At 40.8% G+C, this 14,917-nt stretch overlaps 2 protein-coding genes across 3 annotated transcripts; one reads left to right on the top strand and one right to left on the bottom strand.

Moving 5' to 3' along the window:
• The first annotated feature begins 484 nt into the window (after window positions 1-484).
• On the top strand, window positions 485-3,576 carry LOC9270221 (BEL1-like homeodomain protein 11). 2 transcript variants are annotated; one of them, XM_026023633.2, is made up of 5 exons: window positions 485-587; window positions 978-1,497; window positions 1,624-2,027; window positions 2,801-2,861; window positions 2,951-3,576. In XM_026023633.2, the coding sequence occupies exons 2-5, from the start codon at window positions 1,048-1,050 to the stop codon at window positions 3,074-3,076; spliced, it is 1,041 nt and encodes a 346-aa protein (XP_025879418.1). In that variant the 5' UTR covers window positions 485-587; window positions 978-1,047; the 3' UTR covers window positions 3,077-3,576. The 2 variants fall into 2 exon arrangements, with proteins under 2 accessions (XP_025879418.1, XP_066165099.1); XM_066309002.1 differs by having other exon boundaries at window positions 485-639.
• Window positions 3,577-4,094: 518 nt separating this feature from the next.
• LOC9268515 (uncharacterized) lies at window positions 4,095-10,371 on the bottom strand. The gene is given in 12 exon segments (XM_066308507.1): window positions 4,095-4,471; window positions 4,685-4,764; window positions 4,852-5,013; window positions 5,796-5,960; window positions 6,824-6,991; window positions 7,463-7,588; window positions 7,669-7,684; window positions 7,686-7,777; window positions 8,791-8,930; window positions 9,383-9,514; window positions 9,665-9,869; window positions 10,252-10,371. Coding segments are annotated over 12 exon segments (1,470 nt in total). The 3' UTR covers window positions 4,095-4,407.
• Window positions 10,372-14,917: the final 4,546 nt, after the last annotated feature.

The raw sequence follows: 14,917 nt of genomic DNA, 5'->3' as shown, positions 1-14,917 counted from the left end.
GTATGCCTTTGCAGGTCCAGCTAGCCAGCACACAACACACACACAGGGAGCTCAACTCGATCAGCTGAGCTAATGCATATGCAGTCTCCAAGAAAAAGCTAGTACCAAACAGAGGGTAGTGAAGTATAGTAGATAGGTAGAGAGGAGGCAGGACAGTACTCCTCCTGAGTAGCAGCAGTAGTATTGTAGTAGCAGGAGCAGCAACTAGCAAGTATAGTGACAGGGGAAATAGCAAAGGATGGTGACAAAACAAATGAGCTACTACTAGTATTGTAGCACTAAAGTTGCAAAGTTTGAATACCTTCACTCATGTGGTTGGTGTTGTTTCAATGCAAAGATGATGGTCCAAGGTGCACAGTGGCCATGGCCAACCTAGCCAGCTACTACCGAGTGGCAGTATATGCAGCACTATACAGTAGTAGTAGTATGGCTAGCTCAAGCTCATCAGTGTTTATATATATATGCAGTTGTGAAGGCTCTCATCAGTAGCATACCTCTTTCTGTGGCACATATGCATGTACACATAACCATTTGGTTCTCTCTACCTCTTTCTTGCTGCTGATTCAGTTGCTCATCCAAGGCAAGAGGTATGCACATTGTTTGCCTGTCAAGTGTCAAATACTCCCTCCGCTTCACAATGTAAGTCATTCTAGCATTTTCCACATTTATATTGGTGTTAATGAATCTAGACATACATATCTATCTAGATTAATTAACATTAACATAAATGTGGAAAATGCTAAAATGACTTACATTGTGAAACGGAGGAAGTACTACATATTGTCAATACATCTCCTAATTCTGATGAAAGTAAAGTATCAGTGTAATGATCTTTTAATCAGGGTGATTTTGTTGTCATTACCATTTTACTACCAGTTTGTCAAATGATTCAGAAGTTTTACTACTACCATTAATAATTTGCACTGAAAATAAAAGTGGTTTCAGGTCACTCACATGGTCACCTGACTTGAAATCAGGTGCTTGCAGTTTTTGTTGCTGTTGTTTTGTTGCAGGTAGTTAACTGAAGATTGCAAGGTGAGACTGACAATGGTGGCCAGCAAGCAGCTCCACTCGCAGCGATGTGGCGGCCACTACTGCCAGCTGCACCACCACCGGCCGGAGGAGATCGCCGGCGCCGGTGCCGAGAGCCACCGGAGGGACGGGTCGAGCGGCTGCGGCGGCGCTGGTCCGATGGTCGTGCTGACCCTCGGGTCCGGCGCCGCGGCGGCTGAAGACGACGGTGGCGGCCGCTCGCGCTGCTGCTGCGGTGCCGGTGGCGCCGCGCCGGCGACGATGGTTTCCGCGTTGCGTGGTTCGAGGTACCTGCTGCCGGCGCAGGAGCTGCTCCGCGAGGCGGTGTCCGCCGCCGCCGCCAGCGCGCGAGGTGGCGACGACGACGACGAGGCGGTGGCGAGCTTCCCGCACGACGGCAAGAGCACCGGCATTGGCGGCGGCGGCGGCGGCGTCCAAGCCAAGCTCCTCAGCCTTCTCAGCGAGGTCCGTACTTACAATGCAAAGCCCTCCCCCTTCTCCTCCATGGAATTTGGATCGAGGCATCGAGCGAGTAATAATGGCTAACCCATGGCGCTTTCTCGCCGCCGATTCGCCCCCCGCGCGCTGCAGCTGGAGAGCCGGCACGAGCACTACTTCGGGGAGCTGAGGCGGGTGTCGGCGTCGTTCGAGCCGGCGCTGGGCGCCGGCGCCACGGCCGGGTACACGGCGCTCATGGCGCAGGCCATGTCGCACCACTTCGGCAGCCTGCGCCGCGCCATACTGCGCAAGCTCAGGCTCCACGCCGCCGCGGCGGCCAGGACGAGGTCGGCGTTGCTGCGGCTGGCCCGGGACGCCATGGAGGAGGACGACGAGGGCGACGGCGAGGAGGAGGAGGAGGTGGTGAACAGGGTGGTCCGGCGGACGAAGCAGGCGGCGGCGGCGAGGGCGGAGCAGGCGTGGAGGCCGCTCCGGGGATTGCCGGAGGACGCCGTGGGCGTGCTCCGGGCATGGCTCTTCGACCATTTCCTCCACCCGTAAGCCGTCCAAATAATCTCACTTTCACTGTTTCACACTGCGATCATATAGTGTCTTGCAAATAAAACTATGTCTAATCAAATAGTTTTTCCTAAAAGTTATTTGAAAATGGGTCATGTGAAGATTAAGGAAACAGTTACTCCCTCCATTTCATATTTCCGTTTCATATTGTAAGTCACTTAGATTTTTTTTTTCCTTAGCTAAACTTAAATTATTTAAGTTTAATCAAGCTTATATAAAAACATAGGAATATTTTTAACACAGAATAAAAATACTATAATAATATATTTAATGTTCGATTTAGTAAAATTGATTTAGTGTTGTAAATGTTACTACTTTTTTATCCATGTTTAAAGAAGTTTGATCAGAGAAAAAAACAATTGAGTGTGAAATTCCATTAACAAAGTTCATTTTTAGCTCTAACCAAACTCTTTTGAGGCTAGTATTTTATTTGTCATGTGATTTATATTTTCCTATCTATGATCATCTTTTTCAAAACCAGTAATACATTTTCTAACAAACAATACTTCAACTTAAAATTGAGAAAAAAAAACTCCTACTTTAGTACGGATCCTTACCAGTATGAAGAAAAATAATATATTAAAGCTGCAGTTATTTTTAATATTGGGCACGTCTAATGTATACAATGGTGAAATGTTAGGTAAACAAGATGATCAATGAATAGCGAAACTAAACTCCTTGATCAAGAGGAGATCAAAATGCTAAACCAAGCTACTACACTCACAGTTCAAATTTAAATAAATTTCTGCAGGTATCCGAATGACAACGAGAAGCTCATGCTGGCCGTGGCTACGGGTCTAAGCAGAACCCAAGTACGAGATTAATTAACAACCGTCTCATTGATTAATCAAACAATATTCTGCGTGCTAACACTGACACATTGCTGCATAATCATATATAGATATCGAACTGGTTCATCAACGCGCGAGTGCGGCTGTGGAAGCCCATGGTGGAGGAGATGTACAACGACGAGTTCGACGACGACGACGCCGGCAGCGGCGGCGGCGGCGCTTCGTCCTCCTCGTGAGCTCCTCGCCGGCCGGAGTTCATCCTTGATCATGATGGGGAATATGCGTGCTTGCTTGCAACTTTGCAAGAGTCCAATGGATCGGGTGGCCGATCGACGCATCATATCAGAGCCTATATAAATCGTTCTAAGCATTAGTTTTTCTGAGATTTCTGCTCATGTTTCCGAAAAACTTTGCGTTTAGTTTTGTTTCTGGAGGAGTTATTGGATGCAGAAGCTTCTTTGTTTGTGGTAGCGTGGGTGAGTGCACCTTTGTAGTAGTGAGGACTGAGGAGTAATTCAGGCTTGCAGCTCTGAAGCTAGGAAAGGGATTGGGTTTGTTCTACTCTTCTTTTTTACTATTTCTTTGATTTGATTTGGAAGAGATCAAGCTTTTGATGCGAATGAAACAGTGCTACTAGTAGCTTTGTTGGGAATACTATCCTCTAGTTCTGAATCCCAAATTGGCTGGACATTCTCATCATCGATCAGTTTGAGATTTCGCCCTTCTTGGGTTTTTCTTTCTACTGCTGGCTGCTCCATGAGGACCAAGATAGGCCACATTATTTTCTGATTAGATATAGATTTTACCCGTTAGAACATTTTTCAAAACGCTAAACAACTAGATAATATGTTTCATATTGATTTAAAATATTAAATAAATTTATTTTTAAGTTTATAATAATTAATACTCAATTTATTATATGCTAATGGTTTTCTTGTTTTCTATGCCCTAACGGCCTAACCTCATCTTCATTATAAACGAAAATATACGTATAAATTCTGCTTTAGAGAGAGAGAGAGGAAGTCTACTTCCTCCGGAGTCCGGACACACAAAAGAGGCCTTACTTATGACTTAATTGGGCCTCTAATCGGTTCACTTAAAAACCAAATGGGCCTTTACGTATAAAAGTCCACTTCTTGGCAAACAGAGAATGACAATCCCAACTAGAAACATATAAAATAAGCCCACGTAAGGGCCCTGCAAACAGAATCTCCCAGCCAACCCCAAAGACACGAATGCACCATGTCTACAACATAAGGGAACTAAACTAAAGATCAGATTTGTAATAAGACGATGAAAATGACAAGAGTTCTAGACGATGTCATGTCATGAGCAGAGAACACTGGCATTAACACCAAGGAGAGCTTAAGGCGACAATTTTTTCCCCAACATGATAGGCCTAAGGGGGCACTACGCAGGCATCACGGTAGTATGCTACTACTATGCGATCCAAAAGGTGATACTTAGTACTGTATTAGTGCTCTAGCTCAAGAGCATTACGGCCGTTTTCTGGACAATAAATATATTACACAAAACGTGCAGCCAAAGCCAGTGCTGGTAAACTTATCTAATCTGATGGCTTGAAGCTTTTTGTAGTAACATGATGCTTCTTCATCGCCTCGACCGCCTCCCTGCAAGTGTGAAATCAAGTTAGCCACAAGTTCAACTTGGTTCCACGTGTTTAGACTAAACGGAAAAAAAGGTGCAGCTTGAGAGATATTTCAAATGCATACACCATTATAAAGTAATTAGTTGAATCGAGAGCATAATACACAAACATGTTCAATCTTATTCAATAAACTGTCCAACATGATAGAAATGGAACTCGGTTTAAGACAGAATACCGGAATACTTTCTCCATCTCAGCATTCAAAGGATCCAACTTCAGTCCAGCCAAGAATGCGTCACATGCCTTTTCATACTCCTATGGATAAAAAATTGGGGAGATTACACAAAGGAAGTGACAAGAAAAAAAATAGTGCAAGGTGAAGAAACAAAGATTTTATCTGACCTTCAGCAACATGAGAGCAGCCCCTTTCCTGTAGTAACCTTTTAACCATTCAGGCCGCGATTTTATGCAATAATCAGCATCAAACAAAGCTTCGGTCATTTGAAGATGGCAAAGGCTCCTATTGGAATACAATGTTGCATCAGTAGGATCCAGCTCAATTGCCTGCATCAAAACACAGGATCAAGATGCTCAATTACCCAAGAGAGCGAAGTTTGTTTGAGAAAGTAGGCAGAACTTCTATCGTATCATAAAAGGCAGACAACATCCTATTTTTGATGCGCTGGAAGATAGCAACAGTCCACATTACAGAAAACACCGGTTCCCATGTCTATCAATGATAACAGGGGTATATTCATGCTCCGTGATAGTTTTGAACAGAAACATGAGTAGACTTCTCGAAACATTCTGGACATTGTTCTAAAAGGTTTGCTGAAGCTTGTATGAATTGTTTCCAACAATAAATGCACTCACAATCACTGTGCTGTTTGGCTAAATAATTAGGCATGCTATAGTAATACAAAATCATAATAAATGTGTGAAATAATTTTAGACAGACCTATAATAAGATAGGCTTATAATAAATACACTCACAAGCAGAGGCTACTCCATTCAGTCGAAAATATATTTATGTATTTATGTTTCATAATAAATGTACTCACAAGCAGAGGTACAACTTTGAATAAGATCATAAAATCTTAAAAGTTAATGATATTATGAAACTTCTTTTCAAAACAAATACAAACATACCAATTTTATGTTTTGAAACTAAGTATTTTATAATTTCTTGATCAACTAGAAAAAGTCAAATGACATATTCTTTACTAGAGAGAGTATTTTTCTATGTCTATCCATAATTCCATATATGTTGCAAAGAAGATATATCCAAGCCAACAAATCGGATTTTCTTTCATGGAAAAAAATGTGGCTTGCTCATGTCATCGTACCTCAGTGTAGAAAATTGAGGCGCCATGGTAGTCCTTTCTCTTAACAGCTTTCTCACCCTGTAGTTTGAGCTGAGCCTTTTTATCCTGCTCATCATGCTTGTCCTTAATAGCTTTCTCACCACGTAGTTTGAACTGAGCCTTTTTATTATGATCATCCTGCTTGTCCTACATCACGAAGAAAAACCAATTTAGGCATATACCGATACCAAATGTCCAAAATCTTTTGAAGATAAAAATAATTCGATGAAACAATTTTATATAGCAACAAAAGTCATAGGCATTTTTAAAATATATTGGATTTTGATTTAAAAATGAAACCACAATATAAGGTGCAAACTGAAACAATGACCTGCACTCTTGTATGTTTCAGAACAGAACACCACACAAGGGTGATACAATCTCTTATCTGATATCCCACTCGCATTGTTGGAAAATAATGGTACTAATTAGTACATAGGTGCAACATAAACCAATCCAAGTGAAAGGGCCTAGCAGTTATAGTTCTCAAGTAGCACGTCTAGGTCTTACGTTTGACTCCCCACAGGAGTGAATTTCAGCTCTAGTTAAACTCGCTAGCCCCTCGTAAAAATATGTGTTAAGAATCGACCTATGAAGGGCAGGCCCTCGTGTAGGGGGTAGGTGCCTCAAAGCATGGGTTAAGTTCCTAATTGCAACAATAGAATAATCACCCTCCTATAATTTTTCTCTACAAAGTTGTTTCACATTTTATATTGATATAAAAATAAACAAGTAGATTTTTCAACTACTTGATATTGCTTCTCAACAACTATATATGTTTCCTGCTCTAAACAGTAAAATAAACAGCACTATGTTAGAAGTTTGTTGGTACAAACTCAGCTGGAAAACTGTTGTGTTTCTTTGGAAGTAAATAGTATGAACTAGAGAAAAGAAGATTGTCAATAAACTCATGTAACCCAACATGTCAGTGCAAATTTTTTATGCTATAAAAAATTGACAGATACATAAGGAAATACAGAGCAATCACAATGAATTATTCACATTCACACCTTGGGCTTTGAACATTTTGATCTGGCATGCTTTGATTTGGCATGGGCAAGAATTCCTTCAACAGTCCAGTTTGACACAGCTCGAATGGGGGAAGTTAAGGGAAACAGTAATTCCACATCCTTTCTTCTTCCATAGCTTGCAGCAAGTTGTATTGGCAAGGCACCACACTGCAAAGTAACAGAATAACAATTATATAACTACTACCTCAAAAGCAATTTAGACCAAGGCAGGAATATCACAAGCATTCATTATACAAATAACATAAGTAGTATATTAGGCAATTAATAAATAGAAACGTGCATAAATAGATGGATCTATTATGCCATTTCAGGTGAATTTAAATGTCATCTGAGCTTCACTTTAAATGTCTTGTGAGCTACATCTTATAGAAGTCTCAACATCAGTCAACCCAAAAACCAATTACATACTAGCAAAAAACTTAATTGTTTCTACACGTGCACAATTCATTCCAACATTTTAGTTACTCATATTAGTAGTCAGATCCAACTCTCAATAGTCAAGGCCCAAAGGGTCACGGTGACAAGTCACAATTATATAATGGGGGTATAGCTAGAACTGATCTCAACTTTTGGATAAGAAAAAGAAACGAGCAAGTAAAAATGAGTACAAAAACTCACATGACAAGTTGGGATATTAGGGTCTGCACCAGCCTTTAGCAAGTATTTAATGCAGTTAGTCAAGCCATTAGTAATTGCTACCACCAACGGAGTGTCACGATCACTGAAGTTAATGTCAGCACCTGCCTATTTGTATGAAACAGACAAAATTGTCAATGCCACTGTTCATACAAATAGATTGATCACATAAAGAGGATTCAAGTTACCTCGACGAGTAGTTTTACACTACAGTGAAACAGATTCAGCTAATCCTTGAGAAGTAGCGTGAAGAGTTGCAACCAACGGTGTACCTAACTCTTCTGAAACCTTGTTTGGCTACATTGGGAAAAAATATTGCTTTTAGTGAAAACATACTGAATGGCATTTGTTAGAGAATATGCCAGATATTAAATGCTGGGATATAAATATAGATGCAAATTAAATGCTGTTATTCTTCTTAATAGAAAGATGAGCAATCCTTTTGTGCATTCCCTAAAAGGCATTTGCTCTTCTCATGAACCTCCATACTTTATTCAATTATAAGCCCTATGCAATTTACAATACATGGCTAAGTGTCAACTGCAACAACAGTTTTTCAATCCAATTGTGTATGGGAGTGTGTCGATCAATTGGACCAAAAACACAGTTTTTTCATGCATGGAGTAAGATTTATCACTCCACACTTAAAAGTTAAGGTAAAAAGGAGACTCAAGCTTGAGTGGCAAGGTTCACAACCTTGTGTGCCCACCATTGCACCCCACAGAGTATCTAAGAAATCTACCGTGTTCCTGCACTAAGATAGGGGGGATGCAAATCCATAACACTATTAGCACCTAATATCTGTCAATTACGTGTGAATGATGGAAGATCATAGAGCAAGGGCTATGGTACACAACATCAACAATAAAACATGCAAGGCATTTAAGTCTTCAATATTTGAATTCATAGTAATCCAAAATACTATAGGAGATGAATAATACTCTCTCCGTTTCATATTATAAGTCGTTTTGTCTTTTTTCCTAGTCAAACTTCTTTACGTTTGACTAAGGTTATAGAAAAATATAGATGTATTTTTAACACAAAACAAATATGTTATCAAAATATATTCAATGCTAGATTTAATGGAACTGATTTAGTGTTTAAAATGTTGCTAATTTTTTCTATAAACTAAGTTTGACTAGAAAAAAGTCAAGGTGACTTATAACATGAAACGGAGGGAGTAACAATTACAATAAAAAGGACAAGAGAAAGATCACAGTGGATCCGAGATCCAAAGTACTACATGCATGTGCATTATACAAAGTTAGCACTAAAAGCTCACTTGAAAAGAGATATAATCTATTTCTTACATCTGCATCGTGCTCCAATAAAACTTTCATGACGCTGGCCTTCCCATATGCAGCAGCAATATGTAGTGGTGTCCCATGAAAATAAGCTATATCAACGCTAGCTCCTCTAGATAGCAACAGTCGTTCTACTTCATCATGCCCTAAACAAAATGCACAAAAGTAACATGACAATATTGACATGAAAAATAAGGAATTATCAAATAAATGGCTAAACAACAGACGAGTATATATTCTTCAAAGATTCATGATTCGTAATAATAATATTTTTCCTGTCCTACCTAGACACCAAAGAATGCATCTTTTACCTGATGGAGTAAATTATTTATGATGTGACGCAATACGATGATATGGGTAGCTGAAAGAACACAATATATTTATTCCCACTTTATTATAACAAGGCAAATACAAATTCCAGAATGTACAAACATTCATAATGAAAATAAGTAAAACTGGAATATGTACAAGTTATACCATCTCCTAGAAAATCAGTCAAATCAATCATTCCTTCTAGAACCGTGCTATGTATTTTCCTCTTTCTTTTATCAAGAAATTAACCGGTCAACGTAGATCTGAATGAAAGTAGAAAGGTAACCATTTTTTGCAGCGCAGTGAAGAGGAACAGAGCCTGCATTGCACTTCTTATTTGGATCAGCCCCATGGTCAAGAAGGTACCTTGCAGTAGCCAGCCTTCCATCCAACGCAGCAGAAGCCAAAGCTGTTATGCCTGGGGGGACCGGATAGCATCAGAAGCAAAAAATCCACATTAGAGATCATCGGCACATGATTATCTCCCAGATGACGCAATACACAAGATGAGCAAATATGCGAGCAGGGCAGAGCAGAGCAGAGCTCTACGTATGAACATCGCGCGTACCAAGCTCTCTGCCGGCATTGATGTCGAAGCCGAGCTCCTCCACCATGCACCTGCACGCGTCCACTTCCCCCAATCGCGCTGCGGCCTGGAGCGGCCCGATGCCCGAGAAGCTGATGTCGTCGGCAAGCCTCGCCTTCCCCTCCGCGTCCTCGCCGCTCGCCAACTCTTTTTTTTTTGAACAACTCGCACGAGACGGTGCGAAGTTCTATTAATAAAGCAGGAAAAAATTACAAGATTATAACCCTGGAGGGTCGTAACCAGGAAAAAGAAAAAAAACCCACCACCCACACACCGACATCGCCAACACACAAGCCCAGGAGAAGGCTAGCACCGGACCGGCCGCCGCTAAGCGTGACCAGCCGCCACTAGACCAACAAAGGGACACAGCTGAGATCGCTCCCTAGGGGATGCCAAAACGACGTCTTCAAGAAGAGAAGCAACGGAAAAACTGCCACCGCCAGCAAAACAAAAACAAAAAAAATTCCAGAAAAATAACAGCAGTAAGAAGCGGCAGGTGGGAAATGGACGCCGTTCGAGTTGGGGAGGGAGGGAGGGCAAGCTCACTGCTCACCCCTGAGGCGGCTGACGTCGCCGTGGGTGGCCGCCTCGAAGAACTGGCTCTGCGGGCCGCCGTCGTTGAGGTACGGGAGCGCGCGGAGGAAGGCGAGGCCCACGCGGAAGCCGAAGCTCGGGTTGGGGTCGCCCATGGCCGCCCGCCGCCGCTGACACGAGCAGCCTAGCTAGGGTTTTCGCCTCGAGAGGAGAAGGCGTCGCGACGCGAGCGTTGGTGTATCGCGTCCGAGAGATGGGCGTAGTGCGTCCGGGGCAATCGCCACCTTCTGCTGCATTGTTAATATAGCAGGCGGCTGGCTGCGCGTCTCACACTCTCATGGGCCGTTTGGATAAAAAGATTAGGGCAAGTACTAATGTTCAATATATTGTCCCTCTCACGGACCGTTTAGAGCAAGTTTAATTTTAATAGTATAGCCAACTACTAACTCCAATTCATTTATAGTCAATTTAATAGCTCATCCATACAATAGTTATATACTAGTACACTATTAATACCTGGTCCTATCTATCATACACACACCGCGTCTTGGAGTTCGTGCTACAGCTGGCTACAAATCTGCAGCTGGCTTATAGCTTGCTATTGTACAATTTGTACCTGCTCTTAGATAAAGATTAGGACAAATACTATAATGTTTCATATGTTGCCTCTAAGAGTGTCACATTGGATTGAGTGATAAGGTGGAGGAGAGAAGTGAGGAGAGATAATATGAGCCACCCCTAAATTAAAAGGCAAACCTTCACACAAATTTCAACAAGGATGTGAGCGTATTAGAGATATTGGTATTTATGTACTAGAGGTGATATATTGTATGGGTTGTCTCTTCATAAGTGAATAATATAGATAAATTTAGAGGAGATAGTTACATCTACTATAACACTTGCCCTTACTAGAATGAAATCCCTCGTGAGATGAAACCAAATCATTTTCCGTATTTTCCAAATCTCCAACGCCCTGGATATCCATAATAAGGCCAAATCTTCAGCTTGATTTAGCTTTTCACCAGCAAGTTAAACAAAATAAACTATGAACACACTTTAAATATAGGTTTATTTGAATTTTTAAAGAAACTTATACTATATAAAAAGGTTTTACAAAAAAAGACACATCAATATAGCGATTGGCTCGAATGTTTCGTTTAGAAATTTTCCGCATACAAGTTAATCTGATAGCAGAGCATATATATATATATATAATATATATATATATATATATATATATATATATATATATATATCCGCAATGATTTGTTTTCATAGATCGACCATAGCGCAGATACTCTTAGGGCTCCTTTGAATCGCAGGATTGAGAAAACGTAGGAATAGGAAAAACATAGGATTTTGATAGGAATGTAAGTGTAAAACAGAGGATTCGTAGGCTGGATGATTAGTTTGTACCATTTAATATATGCACCAAACAATGCATTGTGGCTAAACTATTATGGGCAGCAAAGCTTATTAATAACATGGTATGTGCAAGCAACCAAAATATCTGTATCCGTGTATAATCGACATTGCTTACATAAAAAAATAAAGTGATTTGTCGTCCAAACTCCACAGATAAAACCATACATAGGAATAGTACGAGACATCATAGATAGAAGCATTACCACATCACTTTCTCAATCTCGGCATTAGCAGGATCCAGTTTCAGCGCGTTCAAGAATGCCTCAAATGCTTTCTTGTGCTCCTGTGGACAGAAAATTGGGGGGATGATCTAACATGAAGCTTATGTAAAGGGCAACATGTGACTAGCACACTGCAACAAATTTTCTGACCTTTAGCACCATCAAAGCAGCTCCTTCCCGGTAGTGACCTTTCACCCACTTAGGCCGCAGTTCTACACATCTATCTGCGTCAAGCAAAGCCTTTTGTGCTTCTCCAATTTGTAGGTTGCAAAGGCTTCTGTTTGAATACAAGGTTGCATCAAAATAATCTAGCTCAAGTGCCTACATCAAATTGAAGATAGAAGTGCATAATATGTACAAAATGAAAGAGTGAGGCAGGAAGGGAAATTTGGTGAAAGATGAATGCATCAATCAGGAATTCATTTTAGGCTAAAGTTTCAATTTGAAAACCACCGTAGCTAATAGTGTCCAACTTTCCATATGCTAGCTGTCTAATATAGTAGCACCCAGACGAAGAAATATTATTTATGCAAATCTTTCAGCCTAGTTTCTCGTTTTTCTTCTCTTTATAGGTTATTCGTAAAATAACTATGAGGGTTGATATCCCCACTCCATAAAATCAAAGATGCATGGTCCCTCCTATGTATTCTTCTTTTTCTGACAAAATAACTTCGGCACATCTAGAAGATGCCATAGATTTTATCCAACACCATGTAGTTTACATTATAAAAATGGTTTGTAATTTGGTTAAGACTTGTACTCCCTCCGTTTCATAATGTAAGACTTTCTAGCATTGCCCACATTCACATGTGTTAATGAATCTAGACATATATATGTGTGTAGATTTATTAACATCTAGATGAATGTGGATAATGCTAGAAAGTCTTACATTATGAAACGGAGGAAGCAGTTACAAATTGTCAACTGGTCAATTTGCTTAGGCACACAAAAACTCTAAGTGTCCAATGTCCATGACATAATCAGATATAGGAAAATAGACATACAATTTACTCCCTCCGTTTCAGGTTATAAGATGTTTTGACTTTGGTCAAATTCAAACTGCTTCAGGTTTGACCAAGTTTATAGAAAAAAGTAGTAATATTTTCGACCCAAGATAAATTTATTATAAAAATATAATTAATTATTAATTTAATAAAACTAATTTGATAATGTAAATATTATTATATTTGTCTATAAACTTAATTAAATTTGAAGCAGTTTGACTTTGACTAAAGTCAAAAACATCTTATAACCTGAAACGGAGGGAGTAGCAAATTGGAGCCAATTCACAAGAAAATCAAAGTACATAAGAAGCACAAAACACAGTTTGACATAATATTCTCTTCCTTCTCTTAAAAGTTAAACTATTTATCTTCTTAATATAAAACAGTAACTCCCTGTCCTCCTCGAGATTTACCTCAAAAAAAAACTTATAACTGTTTTGTTCCTTACATACTAGCACAAGGAAGGTTGAATCAATGATGCACACAAGAGCACTACAACATTAAAACATCGGAACAAGTAAGATGCAAGCACATACCTCGGAGTAGATCTTTGACGCAGCAAGGTAGTCATTTCTCTTAACTGCTTTTTCTCCATGTGATTTTAGCTCAGCCTTTCTGTCATTGACCTTGCCACATGACTCGTCCTAAATAAGAAACATAAATTAAGCCTGGCAAAACTACAGAATATGCAACATAAACTACAGAAACAACTGGCTAGCAAGTTGCATCCCAATGGAATCAAACACAAGTGCACACAAAGTTGAAAAGCACACAAAGGTGAGCTTGTTTGGATAGAAAGGTAAATTGAACAAAACTCCCCAATAATCCTTTTGCTTGTGCAAATAGATCCAACAGGCTTGCGAGGGTTGGAACTACATATACAACTTCCATATGCCCAGTCTAAAATAATTAAAAAGATATTGGTGGCACTCAATGATTGCAGAGCATGTTTTCATTACCAGGGAACAGTCTGCTTAAAAATCCACAACAATCTGGGGGATTATCTAAAATCCATCTACACAGACAAGTCCTAGAGGAAAAGAAAACTCTGCAGGCCACAACTATCCTCTTTAGATATTTGAGTGCCAGATTCTTACAATATCACATGTATCAGTTCTGTTACCATATCATTGTTTTTGTAAGTAGAAACCATGCAGTACTTTTATATGTTAGCAAAAGGAACACATGTTTTGGGGCTAGTTTAATCTCTATTCTCCACTCAATCAACTATGGCTCGTTGGATACATATATATATAGGCTAGTGGCTTACACCATAAGGTATAGGCTAGTGGCTTACATCCTAAGAAACTAGGAGTGGCTTACATCCTAAGGAAAACTAGGAGTGGCTTACATCCTAAGGAAAACTACTAGTGGCTTACATCCTAAGGCAGCCAACTATTATTCCAAAAAAAGATGTTAAAAGCATATAGTAAAAACAAGACTTAATCTGTCATTCTCCTTCTAAGTCTTGTGTGGCGCCTTTTGGGGAATTTGAACCATTCCAATCCTGGCGCGAAACTCCTGGAACTTGACCCGCCCGAGGGACTTGGTGAGAAGATCGACGAGCTGATCCTGGGTGTTAATGTAGCTGGCCTTGATGCTCCTCTCCTCCAAGCAGCTCCGAATGAAATGATACTTGATGCGGATGTGCTTGCTGCGCTCATGGAAGACGGGATTCTTTGCCAAGGCCAAAGCAGACTTGCTGTCCACCCTGAGCTCCACTGCTTCAGCGTCTCTTCCCAAGAGATCTCCCAGCAGCCGAACCAACCAGAGAGCTTGAGTTGAGGCGGTTGTGGTAGCGATGTACTCCGCCTCGCAACTGGACAGGGCCACCACTTGTTGCTTGACCGACTGCCAGCTGATCAGGCACTTGCTGAGGAAGAACAGCATGCCACTGGTGCTCTTGCTCGTGTCGCTGTCGCCGGCGAGGTCACTGTCGCTGTACCCAATGAAGTGCTGCGCACCGGGACACCTCGGGTAGTGCAAGCCGTAGTTGGTGGTGCCCTCGACGTAACGGAGGATCCTCTTGACAGCCTGCTGGTGCTCTGTCG

Source organism: Oryza sativa, chromosome 3 (assembly GCF_034140825.1).
Source record: "Oryza sativa Japonica Group chromosome 3, ASM3414082v1".
NCBI classification, from domain to species: Eukaryota; Viridiplantae; Streptophyta; class Magnoliopsida; order Poales; family Poaceae; genus Oryza; species Oryza sativa.
Note: the sequence above shows the minus strand (reverse complement) of the source record. Positions and strands in the feature narration are given on the sequence as shown.